This window comes from Pleurodeles waltl, chromosome 6 (assembly GCF_031143425.1).
Source record: "Pleurodeles waltl isolate 20211129_DDA chromosome 6, aPleWal1.hap1.20221129, whole genome shotgun sequence".
NCBI classification, from domain to species: Eukaryota; Metazoa; Chordata; class Amphibia; order Caudata; family Salamandridae; genus Pleurodeles; species Pleurodeles waltl.
This window is the reverse complement of record NC_090445.1, coordinates 1579825127-1579843004: the sequence shown is the minus strand read 5'-3', so window position 1 is coordinate 1579843004 and position 17878 is coordinate 1579825127. Positions and strand designations below refer to the sequence as shown.

At 47.5% G+C, this 17878-nt stretch overlaps 1 protein-coding gene across 1 annotated transcript in view; it reads right to left on the bottom strand.

Annotated features, from left to right (window-relative positions):
- LOC138301164 (CCN family member 1-like) overlaps nucleotides 1–14442 on the bottom strand; it is a 29806-nt gene extending 15364 nt beyond the window's left edge. The window contains exon 1 of the mRNA XM_069241356.1: nucleotides 14142–14442. Within this exon, the coding sequence (XP_069097457.1) occupies nucleotides 14142–14204 (63 nt within the window). The 5' untranslated portion in view covers nucleotides 14205–14442. The remainder of the gene's footprint in view (nucleotides 1–14141) is intronic.
- Between the last annotated feature and the right edge of the window lie 3436 nt (nucleotides 14443–17878).

Genomic DNA, 17878 nt, shown 5'->3' with positions numbered 1-17878 from the left:
AGGGACGCATCCTATCTCCTTGAGGCTGTGGTCCGATGGTGGATGGACCAGTGGGTGAATATTTTTTGACAGTCACCCCACCTGAGGCTCCACCGTCGCAAACCCCTTTGTTCAGCAACTCTAACGGAGATGATGCTTCCCTCCCACCAAAGTCTAAATTAATCGATATTCTCTGAACTCTGTCTTATGCACATCTAATTCAAGTAAAGAATTATGGCATACATTGTTGCAAAAGCCTCAATATTGAAGCAAGTGTAGCAAAGGGTTAAAAAGTTGTAACCTTAAGTTACAAAGTTCTCTATAGATTTTTGAAAGGTGTTTTTTGAAGGTTGAAAAGGTGTACTTGTCTCAGCGTTATATCTACACCCACATAGAGGACAGTCAGAATACATGAGACCCACTAAATGTGCAGCTAGTCCGTTTTCTTTTTATGCTGGGGACATTATAGGGAGACCCGCAGCTGCACAGGTATCAGGCAGGAGCCCCCTGGTACACAGCCTACACTCTATGCCCGAAAGTCAGTTACCATGGTGTGTCATTGATAGTGCAGTCTTCCTAGAAATTGTTGTTCCTGCCTAGAGATCTACGTGAGGTCATCAACACCATTGCGCACGAGACTCTGTGATTCCACACACTCAGAGGGTCTTCTACCATGTTGAGGACCATAAAGGTCACAGAGCAAAATCATGGTTCTTACCAACGAGGGATCTTTTTGGAAAATGCGCAGATTGAAGTTCTTCAAATGTTTTTTTTTTTTATGTGTTTATGAAATGTTTAAAAAAGGGGGAGAAATAGTTTAAACTAATCTGTAACTAAAGATCCCTTTAAACGCATACTTCATGTTGTGTGTGCACTTTTCTTATGTAGACTTACACACGGTCCATCCCTCTTGCTTCCCTAGACACTCTAGGGTCATAAGTTCAGTGGCATAACTGCTCCAGCAGATGGCAGGTAAATATATATACATTCTGCGTACCAATCCCCTCATCGGTCTTTACCAAGAGCTCCGCAGTGGAACATTCAATAAGTAGTAAACACACATATGCCTTCCAGTGGCATTCAGAGACAGTCCTCCACCACCAGTCTGATACTCATGCGGTGAACCTAGAGTTAAACAACAAGGCCTGAGTTCCAGAGGAGGAAGGGATCCAGTGCTTATAACCTGTACAGTCAGGCCACCAGAGACAACCCTTCTGCCCCCAACAAAAACAAAGCTGTTTATGGAGTGATGTGGTCGCAGTTTATTAGGTACAAAGTGTAGCCACTGCACGAATGCAGACAATATTTGCAAGTCTTAACATGATCAATGTTCACACATTAACTCATTATCCTTATTTTGGCAGTGCTTGCTGTCATGTCCAGAAATGAGGGGGGTGGGGTAGGACACTATCGCAGATTCCTGGCTTCATCTTGCTACCAACCCCTTGTTTCTGTTGCCGACCCTTAGGCCATTCGAGCTTCAAGTGCCAAGTATACCCAGTTGGACACCCCCCTCAATCTGCCCTTTGGCAGTGCTCGTCCATTTCCCTCCCCCTTTCAGGTGGTTTAAGGTTCGGGGTCCTTAAGCTTCTCTGCCCTGGTCGGCTCACTGCAACAGATCCTTAATTTTCAGTATTCATACCAGTGTGAGTGGGTGGGCAAAACATCCACAGTGCACTCCTCTAGGAAGGTCAAGGACTGACTGCCTGTGACTTCTGAACTGCTGGCTTGCAGTTGGTGAATTCAAATGTTGCCCCCTGATCTCGCCCAATCGGCTTTATGTTGTTATCTTGAGCTCCTGGAACTGTGCGCCCTTAGCCTTACCCTGGGGTTCACCTTGGCCTACAATCCCTTCTTGACGCTGCTTTGTGCCCGAGGGTAGGCGACCACCATTTCGGATCCACCGCCTGCCTGAGGGGACCTCTGCCCTGGTTGCTAATTGCATGCATCACACCCAGGGCTACCACACATTTGTGGGGGTGGTTGCGGATAACAGGTACTCATGTTTGGGACGTTTGTTTGAGGACGACGGCTGTGAACTGTTTGCAGAACTTACAGCAACACAAGATATACATGCATAGGGGAAATGTGGAGCTGCCTGCAAAACAGTAGTACATGTCGCACTGGCAGGGATAAACGAGAGATCGCCCTTAGAAGGCAAGATATATTACTATATACCGGCAGTGCACACTGAAAGTATGGAGGTCATTCAGAACCTGATGTAGCACAAGTGAGAGAGGTATCTCACTGTAGAACACAAAACAGCGCCGTTTACAGGTAGAGAGCAGTAACAGTCTTCTCACCCCGGGATTTTACAAAGACAAGACCATCACTTGAATATAAACATAGTCACATCTGGCCTCAATTCAATAACTATATTGACCATGATGCTTGCCTCCTAGAGCTGTGATATTCAATCTATGCATGATAAATTCATGTATATTCCCCCCCCCCAAGAAAACTACCCCCCCCCCCCAAAGAAATAAAAATGCACGAGTATTTCCTGTGCAGAGTGAGGTCAGTTTTGCAATACTCAATCCATCCTAGAAAATGTAACATGAGCCTTTCTTTACACGTTACATTGCACAAATATTTAAGTTACATTCAGCAAAGGGCATTTGCCGAATGGCAAATGTTCCCAGATAATTTTTCGTCTGCAGTTTTTTCCGCTGAGTTTTCCTATGCACAAGTGTCAAAGCTAAACATTTCACAACCTTCACAAAGTTGTCAAGTCTTCCAGAAAGTTTATTTTGGGAAGTTTGCAGACAAAAATGCAACTTTGCACATCCATAGACGAAGGGACAGATTAGTTTGACTTTAAATCCAAAATGTGTGTGTCCTTAATCTGGAGATAGGCAATAAGACGTCATACGATGCAATCGATTGCACAAGCCTGTTAGCAGATGTGCACTGCCCCTCTAGGAAGGAAGGATAGGGTCCCTAGTCGCAGGATCCCCCTGCTGGGGGGTAGCAGCTGTAGGACGGAATACTACTCTAAGCTACAAGCCACAGGAATGCATGGTGTCCCTGGGTGGGCCAACAGATGTCTGTTTAAGAGCAGCATTCTCCACCACCTCCGGCCCCCGCTAGTAACATGCACCTGCTGAACTGCTCTCAGCACATTCACACACATCCACCGAAACAAGGCACTTGTTCATAGGCCAGACAACGGCCTCTTACAATAACAAGACTCACTTTAACTCGGGAGCTGCCGCCAATCAGGCACAAAAACTTTTCAGCGTTTGGGGCCACACAGCTCCCTTGACCCCATAGGATTGGACAGCCAGTGGAGCGTACATATGCAGTGTAGCTATAAACAGCAAGTAACTATGTGCACCCTGGAATAATTCCAACCTAGTTGTACAAAACGATGATACCCATGCCATCCAGCACAGGGACAACACTCAGAATTTATATTCCTCAAGGTTAGTATGGTGGAAATGTAAAATTACATTCTTGAACTATCATCTTGATCAGAAGGGCTAGCCAAACCTTGCCCTGGCACATGCGTTGCTGTTTGATAAAACTCTCTCTATTTTTTTTTTTTTAATCGCTGTGTTTGCAATCCATCTCATCGTTGCAATACTGGAGCTCTGAGCAACTTCCTGTTAGTAATTTGATGAGCATGGTGCTATCTGAAGTAACTCTTTGCCATTGTTTTGTGATCCTGACCAGGTGCATGATTTGTTTCATAAGAGGTGAAGGTGCCCTGACAATATAAGGGGTGGTGGCTCCTCCTAGTAGGGCAGGTTGGTGTGTGCCTAACTGTTGTTGGCCATCAGGTGTGCAATTCAACAATCTCTATGGCGCTGACATGGCCATTGAGGTGTAGCTCTAAAGCCTTTTGGGTTTTCTTGCTGACCTTGTAGAAGCACCTCAGAAGGCACACTTTTGCTTTATCCCTAAACCCAATGATTCCCAATATGATGCCAGAAGTGGGCAGTAAAACGTACTTTTCTACAGACTTGCTTGAGGACTACCCCGGAACTAATAATGCAGAAACTTGTGAAGAGTTTAAGAGGGTTGAATGGGAAGGTAGCAAAATTCTATGACTTCATGTCATGAATGAAGAAGGTTGTGGAAGCCTACCTTTCAAAACTCCTTTTGAAGGCTTTGTCTGTCCTCCAAAATGGATCCACATGAGAGTCAGAGCAGTTCAAGAGGTTTGAAAGAACTCTTTAGTGGATTCAATAGTCAGCAGGCCACCACTTAGTTGTGAAGCAACGGGGGGAAGAGCAGCAGTGTATGTCTTGAATCACAAATTCAGCCTCTTGCAGCTACTTGAAAATAGAGTCAGTAAGCCTTCTTCATGGACCTTCTTCATGGATTCTAGTGAATAAGAGTGCTTTCAGTGACAAAGCACAGGTGGAAGCGAACACCTCCACAATTCCTTACAGTGTCAGCACCTGTATCAGCCAATCCAACACCGCATAACAAATCCTAATATTTTTTTGTGTCGCAAGATGGAGGTACACCTTTAAGTGTGCCATAACTTGATCTTGAAGGGAACTTTCGTTTCTGTGGGATGTTATCAAGCATTCCTGACACTTTGTTGACCAAAGAGTAAAACATGATGAGGGAACTTAGACATTGAACTTGAAGGTCTATACATTGTCTGATTTAGTCTGCATTTTGCCCACAGAACAACATGCACTTGCAATTTCTGAGAAGTTCATGAGTGCAGTCTGTACTTTCGTTCTCATGCAACCTAGCCATCACCGTACTCTTACCGACACCACCTTCCCACTTTCCACAAGTATTTACTTAATTTACATACTTTATTTTCCTATTTGAAACGTGAATTTGTTTAGTAACATTAACATAGCTTGTGACCAGCTGAACTACAGTTAATGTTTCCTTGGGTGGAGAATGCAGAGTAGTAAAGATAAGATTAATTGCCCAATCCACAAAGCTTTATTTCGTGACTAAGGGGCACATAAGACATTGGCGGCAAGTGCCGCCTTCCGCCGCGGAGACGGCAGCCAAAAGACCGTCGCCGCGGCTAACATCTGTCTGCCAAATTATGACCACAGCTGGATTTCCACCACAAGAAGGGCGGAAATCTGGCTGTGGCCATACTGACAGATGGTGTTAAGGTGGTGCTGCTACCACCAGCAGCGCCACTCAAGTAGACCGTCGCCAGCCGTAGTATGACAAATAATACGGCCTGGCGGTGTTCTGGTGGCGGGCACTTCTGGCAGTAGCAGAGCCCTGTCCCTTCCCCTGCAGGAAGACCTCCTGGATGCAGGTAAGTTGGGTTTCCGATAGGGGAGGTGGCTGGGGGGCGTTTGTGTGTGCGTGTGTGTGGGGGGTGTGCATGAATGTGTGAGTGTGCGTGAATGTGTGTGTAGTGTTGTTTGCGTGTGTGTGTGTGCGCATGTGTGATAATGCATGTATGAATGGAAATGTGAATGCGTGTCTGTGTGTCAGTATGAATGTGGTACGGATGTGTGCAAGAATGAATGACTGCATATATGCGTGTATGCCTGTGTGAGTGAGTGTGTGTATGCGTGGTGCGTGTCTGCGAGTGTGCGTGTATGGGGGAAGGGGAATTGGAAGGGGGTAGCGTGGATGGAGGGGGGGGGCGTCTGTGGAGTGTTTGGGGGCCTCCTACCAGCGACAGGGATGGAATTCCCTATCAATGGCAGGGCCTACCGCCATGGTTTTCGTGGGGTTATGGACGCCACGAAAAGCATGGAGGTAGGCAGGGTCAAAATGCCGCTGGTGGTACATCAGCGGCCGCCAGGCTGGAGATTCTTATCTTCGGCCTAGCGGCTGCTACTGCCATGGCGGCCAGTGTGGTATATTGGCGGGTTGGCTTCAGCCAACCTGCCAATGTCATAATGTGGTGGTATGTACCACCAGTCTGTTGTCGGTACTACCACCACATTATCACTGACCGCTGGGGTCATAATAACCCCCTAAGGATGTTTTACCCACTGGACACAGGGCCAGCATTAAGCAGGGCCAGTGAGGGCAGCTGCCCAGGACCCCGTACTCAACCCACTAACTTGGGGGCCCGCACCAGTTGGTCACAGCGGTCCTCTCCTGCCCCCTGCGTTTGCAATTGAAAGAAAGGTGTCTCGTTGTAAATAGATACTCGGGAGGGGGTTCCCTCCCCTGGGTCTCACTGCTATGGTGTAGCGCGGTGAAGCACAGGGATGGGGGGGCCTCCTATAGTTCCAGCTACAAGGAGACACGATCTGCAGGGTTGTCCTGCATTAGACCTCCTGCCCATATAGGCACACTGTGGCTGCCCATACAGAGCCACTGTGGTATAACACTGTAATTTAGCTCACCGCAAGTATTAATCCTCTTCGTTAGTAAGCACCTCTCACACCTTGAGCTCTTTACGAGCTGCAAGTGCTGAGAGGGAGGGGCTGCAGCCCCGGAGGGTCTTCACAAAGCAGTTACAGGGGCAAGGGCATCTATTGATGTGCAACAGCCCTGATTGTCTCACGTTGTATGCAAATTAGAGGGGTCTCGCACATTCCCTTTCTACCCGTGCCCCAAACATCCTAGAACCCCTCCCTTTCTGGTCATTCAGAGTAAGTCACACCTAAGTACAGAGTAAGACTCAACTACCCAGGGAAAATCTTTAAGACTCAGAACCCAAGAAACACTCAGCTCTGGAGTGACTACCAGAATATCATTTTTTTTCACTGGAACTTGCAAAAATATTGACTGCAGAGTTTCGACTAAGACTATATTGCCAAGGCAAATACATAGACAGATAGACAGACAGACAGACAGACATGAAATATTTGCAAAATATAACGAACTTTCCCAAAATGCTTAAACCACACCGGGTAGGGGAGGTGGAGATGATGGCGGGAACTTCATGCTTTTTTTTATAGGCTGGGTAGGAGGAACGTTGGCGGCCCGTAGGGCACCACCGGTGACAGGGAACTGGTAGAGGGATTCTTGATTCCTAGCCACTGGTTTCAATTCACAAAAGTGAAATGCACCCAGCTCATGGCAGCGTCTGAAAACCGATCAAGTCTGACATCTGTTAATACACGCAGAGCGTGTCACAACAGGCCCGGCGCTCGCCATCCTCACTCAGTGGAGTGAGAGCGCAGCCCCTCCGAGACCTCCTCAACAGGTGTTCGGGGAGCCAGCGACCCTGTTGAATTGGAGGCTAAGGCCGGGCAGCCAGATACACGTCTGATCTCTCACCAGGCGTTAAAGGCCTGGATTGTGCAATGTGAAACTGAGAACTGACACGAGAGGGGCGTGATTGGATGGCGGAGGGCATGATGGGCTGGTCGGCTGCCACCGAGCCCGTGACAACATCTGAGTGTAGCGTTGTGAGTGCCCCCGTGCTACAAGATCATTTGGCAGACTTCTGGGCGCCTGCAAGGTATTCCATTTTCAGGTACAACCAGAGACCTGCAGGAGCCTGGAAGTCTGCTTAAAGCAGAGGTGTGAAAGATTAGTGTAGTACAAATGAAACCTTGGCAGCATTTAATTACAAACCAGCCAAACAAATAGTAAACTGTACATTCAACAGTAAAACCATAATGTCGATATTTACTAAAGGCATGCACTGGCATTTGTGCAACACAAAGTGCCACTTATAGCAGGAGCCATCATCTTTCAAGCTGTAGAGCTTTTTTTTGCTGCAAGTTAAACCTCATGTGGTGCCTGAAACTCATTACACCAAGTCGCTGCTAATCTACACAAAAGGAGCATGTCTGATGCCAGTGGAAAAAAAAACATAGTTTGGCGCACAACTCAGTCTCCTAAAATGTGATTTGGCTCTGTCCCAAATCCTAGAAATTAAGCGCAAGTGAGGGATAAAGCGGAATATACCCTTATACACCTATGAATCCCTTTAGTGCTTTTATATAAGCACACATCTTGCAAGGCTGACCGATATGTGGTTGTCTACATGTTGGAATGTGTACTGAGGATGCACCTCGAGTATAAATCGTAGGCTGGGCACTTCTGGCTCACCTTTGCACCACAACATGAGGCTTCTTGTCATGCAGTGTAGCCAGATTTAGGGCAAGTACCAGTGTGGATGCCAGAAGGTGACTGCTGCTAAATCTGACGCTTCTCTGTTTTCTGTTATTCATGGCCATGATGGTGCCATTTGCATTCAGTGCTCCTTTGCATGAAACACAGTAGATCTGGTCCAAATGTCTGCAGGATGCCAATGCCACTGAGTTGAGCGATAACAAAAAAATAAAAAAACACCACCTAGCACCACAGCCAAAGCATCAGGGCCTGCTTTACTGGCAAGGTCTCCTGCCAGGGTCCTGGAGACTGGATACTTCCAGGCTCGTGCTATGCCCATACATCCCTAACCTCCCCATCATAGAGGCCTAAGATTTCTGCCAATCACACTGCCAGTGCCCATTCCCTTGTTTCTTTCTCAAGGCTTGCACTACACCCATCATGTACCCAAGTCTCGCTGATAGCCGAGTCACAGGCAGCACGAGCAAAGGCATTCTATCTCTGTTTTCCTTCGAAGCTGGCAGTAGGCACAACTCCAGGAATGGGTTGTTTGTGGCTGGTAGTTAATGTCGGGTTAGATTGTTTATTCCAAACTTGACTTCATGAGTACAGATAAAGTCAACTCTATGTTTTGGAGCTCTGTATAGGGGCACGTGGAGCTGAGGCAGATGCAAAGTGCTATAGTGAGTCACTACCAACCCAGGGGTTTGACTAAGGCACTCATTAAGAGAGGCCCATTGATTTCAATGCGCCCACTGAGAGAAGGTACTAGCCCCATTGGATTTATCAGATCCGCTGGAATGCCATGCATCTGTTTAGTTTCAACCACAGATTTCAACTAAAATAGGAGGATGTAATTGCAAGGAAAATTAGGAATTACCAAGAGAAATCAATCCAAGAATTACGTATTTCCCTAGTGATTCCTTATGTCTTGGTGGATCTTGAGAGTCTAGATTGTAATCCCACATTACTTACATTCCCTCAGAGTTACCTAGTATCTGTAATTCTTGGGACAGGGGAGGGGAGAGAGAGACCAGCAAAATAGTGGGCCAGAAGAGCCTTTATAGATTGGTTAATCTTGAAGACTATAAAACAACAGTAATAACCTATTTACTATATTTCACTTCTCAGTATATGTCTGCCATGTATAAGCATTGAAAGTAGAATCCGTTGCAATTACCTACATTGGGGTACTCAATTTACCAACTTCTGAATTATCGAAGATTTAATCAGCCTTGTTGGAATTCAAACGCCTGATCTTCATCTCACCGCGGTTCCTAGTGGCAGACATTCAGGTCACTGAGCTATCCTGGCAGCTTAGCTTTGGAATGCGCTGGGCTAGAGTGTAAACTGCAGAGTTTACAGAGCACTGTTAGGGTGTCTCAGGGCTACATATTGACCTGGAAGAAGGTGCTCCCTCCACCCTAGAGCTCTTACCCACCACTCTTCCCCATGCTCCCCTCCAGTGGTGACAAGATGGAAAGGCAACAACCCTGGTACAGGGAACCACCAGCGCCACTCACGGCCCACACCTTGCTGGCCCCAGTCCACATACCTGGGCTGATGCAATTCACAACTCAGTTCGCTAGAAAAATGTGTAAGACAATGATTTGACTCCAACTATTACTGTCGGGTCACAAGCTTAATCTGCCAAGAAGAGTTACATAATACAAAATGTGTCACCAGTGTTGGCACAGCCGATGCCACAGGAGCAGACATTAATATCGCCTTAAACAGACTAAAGAGGCGTACAAACAGCAGCTAAGGCACCAGACGGCTGTTGCACAACTCTCTATGCCCATCGGTAGCACACGTTTACCCACAAGGGAGTCTCTAGACACTATTATCAGATTATGGATGCTGATTGCTATCCAGCTCCATCCTACTCATTAAGCTGCGCTGTGAGGCAGGGAGCAGAGAGACAAGGGCACGTGTGCGTGGGGACACTTTATTCAGCATCATCCAGCATCTTCTGCGACAGAAGAAAGTGGGCCTTATCTGTGCATCACTGGCCATACCCTTGACGATGCTTTCTTCATTATATCTGGCTTTAGCCACGACCTTTTGATTTTATGAAAATGTCATATATAATATTCTCACTTACAGGTACAGGGGCTTTCAGCCATCCCTCGTCAACCACTGGCTAGCTTCACTGTGAGTGACAGTATTTTGCACTTTCACAAGAAGCCCACACACAAAGTACTTCCTTTAAAGGCTCTGGGGAGGTGTGCTTTTTGAGCACCAAAAATACATTTGCTTTTAGAAAATTATTTTTAAGGTTGATGATGGCTAGGCAGCTTCCCGAAAAATACCATTTTGCAGACATCATGAGAAAACAAGCATTGACTAAGCCAAAAAGCTGGCGACCGACATCAGACCTATGCCTTTGACAATGCTTCTATGTAGGCCTGGTACAGGCAGTTTTAAATACCTACCAGAGCTCATGTCAACTGTTTGGGTAAACATTCTTTGAGGCTCCATGGGTGCTCCCTCAAGTTTTGTATCAGACCCGACAGCTTAACATGCACGTCTCACTTCCTCCGAACAACCGTAGCCGTCAAGGTGTCAAGTTTTCATTGGTCCATCCCTGGGTGCTGTGCAAGCAGCATTACCCAGTTAAATTCATAGTCCTTCTCATCCCAACCCTTACCAGTGAGGACATAGATGGGTAGGTAGTGAGCCATACATAATTAGTATAACTCACCTATCCCAGTAGGGCTGCCTTACTGTGGAGTACTGAAAGCTGTGCCGCCCATATGAGGGCAAATGGCAGAGGGTGTGGGGGAGTGGCTATGGACTCCTCCTTGAGCTGGAAGTCACCTGCTACGAACAAGTTTATTCATCTTTGTCTCAACCCTATCCCGCTCCAAGTTGACATTTCTTGGGGAAATTTATGACAATCAGTCCAGGGCTTAATTTGAGCCAGTGGTTTTGAATGCTCGGCACTGGCACCTGATTCTTAGCACTGGAGCCTGTGACAGTCTGTCACATGGTGGGCTGTCTTCCAAATGTGGGTATGAGCACAAGATCTGTTTATTAATTAACAATCCCTAATACGTGCCACCCAAACAATTCTTATACTTTGAGGGCCTTGAGTAGTATGATTGGGGAAACAGCGTAACAGAAATTGCCTGAACATTGACTCTCCCTGAACTCTGCCTTAACAACGCATATGCGCTGTTAAGGCAGAGAGCGGCCCAGCTGTGCGATGGGAGGAGAGAGGAACAGGAAGGATCGGGAGTGGTAAGTGGGGCTGGGTTGGTGGGGGTTGTTTTTAGGGCTGGAGGTGGTTTTAAGGCTCAGGGTGGGTGGAGTAGTTTTTTTGGCAGGGGGCAGGGTTTTAGGGCAGGGACCGGGATTTAGGGCTCACAGCGGAGAGGTAAGGGGCAGTTTTAAGGGACAGGCTCAGTTTTAGGGCTCAGGTTGGGGGACTGGAATCAGGGTAGTTTTTAGGAGGGGGCAGGTTGGGAAGTTTTAAAGGCAGGTGCCAGGATTTAGGGCTCTGGGTGGGGAGGCAAGGAGCAGTTTTAAGGGGTGGGGGTCAGTTTTAGGGCTCAGGGAGGGGGCTGGGATCAGGATAGTCTTTAGCAGGGGGCAGGTTTTTAGGGCTGAGGGCAGGGGGGCAGGGTAGTTTTAAGGGTAAGGCATGGTCAGTTTTATGGCTCTGGGCAGGGGGGAGTTTTAAGGGCAGGGGCCTGGCTTTAGGGTGGGGAAAGGGGCAGTTTTAAAGGTTGGGGTCAGTTTTAGGGCTCAGGACGGAGATGTTAGGGGTCTGTGCGGGGGAAATTTACCATGCATATTCCTTTGCCAATCATGCTTTTACAACAAAATTAGTTGTAAGGCATGCGTGGTAAAGACGTGGTCATGGTTCAGACAGTGTTGTTTAGGCATGCATAGTTCAGACATGTGAAGTTGTGTCATACAACCACCTGAATTGTCACACTTGGCGTGTATTGTGTAGTAGTTGTGTTGGTACTCCGATTGGCAGCGCTGGCAGGGGCAATGGAGGGTGCAAGCTGCCATATCCTCCTGACGAGGGCTCTGGCGCTTATTGTTTACAACTTAGCTACTGGATCAGCCACTGAACCACGTGCATCAACAAAAAGGAGTGGACACTGAATGCCTGGTGATGGGAACAGCGCCGTCACTTAGTGTGGAACACTTCCTCAATCAGTAGCGTAGCTTGCACGCTCTGGGCACTAGTGCAATCAGGGAAATCCGCCGCTTTCACCTCCATTGTAGTAGAAAAAATATAACAAATGTCGGGGTTCAATGGCCACTCATGGCTCTGGGTCTCGGTGCCACTTCCCCTACAGTAGCCTCGTCGTCAACTCGGACTCTAACCGGGTAAGATCACATCTCAGTCCTGCCAGATAATTTATTTTCATCCACAAGACGGTAGCTGTCCAGTCCATGGGACTCGTAAGATGCGCCCTGACAACCGCAGCGTCACGGTGCGTGTTTCTGTGGCTATAGCACCTCACCCCCGGCTTGCTGCACTCTGGGCGCTTTCGCGACCGTAGCTGCATGCCTCCAGCCCTAAACCACTGCCTGTTGCATCATGACTTGCATGTCCGTCACCCTCTCCGCCTGCTGCGTCCGGGTAGGTGGACCCGCACGGACAGAACTCTGCGTACATCCGCTGATTACTGCGACGTTGTAACTGCACTGTGTTTCGTGTCTTGGGCACGTGTGCGCAGGCTTCTACCGCCTGACATGACCCGGGTAGTAGCCTAAAGCAATGTGATGGTTAATTCTCCTCCCCGCAGTGTGCGTGAGAGGCCCCGAGACTTCCTGAAGGGTGTACCCCAGGATGCTGCAGGGGAACATACGGACATATCTCGGCAGGAACCCACGACCTCGTGCGTCCTAGGCATGTGTGCACGGAGTTTTGCAGACAACCGCCGCTCGCTTAGCTCTACCTCCACACCGCCTGATGCACACAGGACATGTGCACCGCGTATTCCATTCCCCCACTGCGTGCCACATCGGATGGCAAGCGCGGAAAATGAATGCAGCCACCAATCACTGCACCCGAACACACGTGCATGAAAAGTATTAATTAGAATCACCGCTCGTCGCCCACGTGGATAGGTGCACCCAGGCCCACATGCACACACCACACCTGCTGCACGTTGGTACTTGTGCGCCTGCTGTGCGGGTATCACCCGCTTGTTGTAACCGAGCACGCAGCTGCAGCAGGGAACATGTCACCAAGCTCGGCATGCACCCTGCGCTTGCTGCACACTAGACGCGCGTGCAGTGCGACCGCTCTGTACACTTTATCACTTGGATTGTCAGCCAACAAACAGCACTTCAACTGAACTCTCTCACTTAGTCTCCTCCCCCCCCCACCCAACAACAGTGAAAGGGGCAAGTGAGTGAAAAGGCAGTGACTGCTTGCTGGCTGTAGTAGCGAGAACTCTACTTCCAATCGTGTTTTCATCAAATGGCCAGTGAATGTGTGACATTACTGCAGTCACACACACGGCCAGTCTGACTGGCCACGTGGTGAATGAAAGAAACTCGCACACAAAGTCAACGTCAGTTGTCTTATTCCCATACGCTTCAGTGTGGTCTCACACACTGACAGCCTCCGTTGTCCCATGCACTTACGTGAAGTCTCGCACTTAGACATCCTCCGTTGTCAGTTACACTTAAGTGTTGTCTCCCACCGTGACAGCCTCCGCTGCCCCATGCACTTAATTGGAGTGACACACCGTGACTGCCTCCGTTGCCCCATGCACTTAATTGAAGTCTCACACACTGACAGCCTCCTTTGTCCCATGCACTTGCGTGGAGTCTCACACCCTGACAGCCTCGTTTGTCCCATGCACTTGCGCTGAGTCTCACACCCTAACACCCTCCGTTGTCCCGTACACATAATTGGAGTCTTACACTCCGACAGTCTCCGTTATCCTATGCATTTTAGAGGAATCTCACACGTAGACACCACCTCTGTCACTTTCGCTTAAGTGGGGTCTCACACATAGGCAGCCTGTTAGGTGGAACCTCACACCTGACGAGCCTTACCTTCCCACTCACTTCAGTGGAGCCTCACGCCTCAGTCCCCTCACATACTTGAACTGAGGCGCAGCAATGCAGCATTGTGAGCATGAGAGATTGTGTGAAAGGTTCACCACCTTCAGCCGCGTGGCTACCCTCACACTCGTGCAAACACCATTCGAGTGGTCACTCACCGGCCAGACGGGCAGTAGCAGCAGCAGGCAGGGGGACCAGAGCAAGCTCTTCACAGCCATCATCACAGAGGGACTTTCTGGGTGTTTTCTGCGGTCGTAGATTTTAGAACAGCGGCAAGGACACGGGTCACAGGAAATAAAGTTGTGCGGAAGGGCTCAAACACTGCTAAGCGAGTTCTGCAGGAGGCAATAGTTAATAGTTAATGCACTCGGTGCACAGGTCCGTCCGGCTCGTGCCGTTGTCAGAAGGTTGGTAGCCTCAGCTGGGGTCCGGTAGCTTCGGCTCTGTCAGGAGTATTATGAAGGAGATGGACCCTGCAGCTGCCTTTATAGGAGTCTTCGCGCCCCACCTCCTTGCCTTGCATTGGGAGAGTCCCATCCTCTTACTCCGCCCTCTGACATCACCAGCACGGCTGTCAGTTTCTGTAACATACTGTACACATACAGAATGGCAGTACGCACACATTCAGCAGTCGCAGGCTGCCGCACACATACACTATATCGACTAGACACATACAGACTAGATGCATGCAAACATCACACATGCACACCTACGTGCCATACCGACATTAGAGTGGCACACTGTCACACATATACCATACACAAACAATGCACAAGTCCTAACAAAATGAGTGGGTAACTAACCAAGTTAGGAGGTATGCAAGTGACATAATGGGAAGTGACATCACAGTGTGTGACATCACGGCGAGTGACATTGTACATGGCTTTATAGGAAGTGACACCGCAGTCTATGACATCACAGGAGTTAACATCACAAGGTGACATTGGATCTTAAGACCTCACACACAGGTTTAGCAGGTCTATCGTGAATACATTTGAATGCATTACAAGATTTAACAAAAGAGATTTTGTTTCAGAGATGGGCCAATAAAGTAACGCAACCCGATGCAAAATCTGGGCTTCTACTTATACATTTATTTTTTACCACCCTGCCACAATGAAATTGGCAACAAGGAGAAACATTTCAGTAAAACTGTTCTGCTTAATTGTTTGCAAAGCTGCATTTTAAAATATCATATGGGGTTAAAACACCTGCTGCAAAGAGTTTTATGAGCCCGGTAAATCTCAGGGAATAATAATAATGGTAGGGTAACTGTGGAGGTAAACATCTTTTCCAGAGAGAACTGTGTTTTGTCTAGTCCAAGCTTTAAATCACAGTTGCATAAAGGGTTAACATGTCTCCTGCAAAGCACATAATGTAACACATATATGACAATTTATTTTAATGTAAATGGGTAACTTGGTTACTACTTTGAACACAGAGACCCCTTTGTTACTTGCAGTTTATAATTTGTTATCCTTTTAATGTGGCACAGTGAGCTATGAAGGGCAAATGGCTTCTATACCTCATAACCCTCACTGACATATGTAAATAATTCTGTATATTGACTTACACACACACATGATTTAGTGTCATTGTATAATGTGTACATGTGATCTAAAGTGCCCCGACACCCTGCATTTGGATGAGTAGTGCTAGAGCGCTATAAAATAAATAAAACAATATGGTGGTATTTATATTGTTATTTGTGTCAATACTGGAACAAGCAAACTCATCTGACAATCATATATTGCATGCATTTGTCTTATATATACAGGGACTGAACAAAGTCAAATGTATACCCCTCTTAAAGTATCTGTGAAGGGATAAGCTATGTGCCTTTGTTTCCCCTCCATTGCATTTAGGTGTGCGGCTCCCGATGGCTCCCAGCCAGAATCCTCCAACAAAAGGAAGCCTGATGGCCCCTTAACTTCCGCCTTTAATATGAGCCCAGCTGGAATCTGATAGGCCCCCACCCTGCCTACACTTGGCTGCTTGTAAAGAAAGCAGACAACGTGCAGGCGCTGCTGAATGTGTCCTGTTGTCTAAAAATTACTCTGTTTCTCTCACACACAAATACACACAGTGACAAGACAGCACAAACATCACACACATCAAGAGACAAGAGAAAGGCTGACACACACTGTTACATACATACGAAACACAGCTAGGACAAACCACACACCCACGCACGAGATTCGCAGCCAAGGTCGTAATTACCAGTGGTGTAGCTGGAATAATACACTGGAACCCAGAGGTGTGAGGGGGGCCGACTACAGCAGTCTTTGAGCCCTGAGAGGGCATCTACATAATCATGTTGGAGTAAGGTAAACAGAGCATTAAAGAGGGCTTTGGATTGTGTTTTCATCTTGTCACATTTGCTGTGTATTCAAAGACAGATGTCAAATGTCAGTCTCATCTTCTGTAAAATAACTGCTTATTCTTTTATCATGGAAACAGGTGTTTATTTTTCATTCACTTACAACAAAGTTTGAGGATTTTGTACAGTGATCTATGTGACAATCTTGCTGGTGTGAAAGAAAAGGCTGTATGACATCATTTTCATCTAACCGAACAACATTTAAATACCCATAAATGAACAGCACAAATATTTGAAAATAAATGAACATTAGGAGAGCACAAATGAAGTGATTTTTGTTCTAGCTCTGAATTGTTATGGAAACAAAGATTTTGATAGGATCAAAACAAACCAAGGCACTTTGCTTGGTGATTCACATATGATGATGCACAAATGACAAATATTCACTGAAACCAGTTTTCCACAAATAACCTTTGGGCACTAAATCGTTTTATTAGTAAAACAGTATGTCTATGCATATTTAGTGGTCATTTTAATGGAAAATGTGCTATCGGTTAATGACCGTGGCTACAACACAGTGCTTTAATAGTATATATGTGACAGTGTGCTCCTAAATTCAATGTCAACTACATAACACATCACTACCACTCTCCCAGTTGTGTATCGAAACTTGAAAGAGCCATCCAGAAAAGAGCCTGGAGGGGGCCCTTTCACCCCTGAACTCATTCAGGGGCCTGCCACCGTGCACAGTGTTCTGTGCTCAGGGGGTGCTCTGGCGCTCGTGGACCCCTGCACTGCGGGGCTGTGGTGGCCTTTGTTTTGCCCCTGCACTCTCTTGCTAAATAGGAAAGGCATATTTGTGACACTTGTTCTTTGAGTGATGCTTGAATTTTGTCAGAATCCTTATGACTTCACTGCCTATCAGGACCACAGGAGCTCTAACAGGATGGGCAGCTTGCTGCAAGTTCCATCTAATACCCTCAGCTACAGGAGTCAAACTCCAAGCAACAGAAGCTACTGAAGCACTTCAGCCGTCGCTCCATCTCGGGGGCGAGGGTGGCGGCTGGTATGGGGCATTGGAGCCGCGCCGCCCCAGAGCTACGACAAAAGCCCCAGGGGCAAAGAGGGGCAGCGGCAGCATAAGCAAGTCTCCCGGTATGGCTAAGTAAAAGCCCAGGGAGAAGATGAGGAAGGCTCTAATGGTAGTGGAGGAGGAGACGGCCGGCAAAACAATGGCAAGACATAGTGGGGGTGACTGTGGCTCACCCCCCCAGGACTCTGGAAGGAGGAAGTATTGGGCGAGAGGAGCCCAGCAGGAGGCGGAAAGTGGGCTCAGAAGCAGGAGAAGCAGGAAAAGCTAATGGTGAGCCTGTATGCAGCAATAGGAGCAATGTTAAGAAGGGAAGTGTAATAATAAAAAATAAAATCAAAGTTACACCTTCCTTGAGGTCTTATTTTAAGGTTAGATCAGAGACTACAGTGCTCACCTCCGGCCTGGCAAAGACTATTCAGGACAATCAGGTAATGGAGAACCCTAGTCCAGATGAGGGTGGTCAGAAGGGTGGTGACACTGAG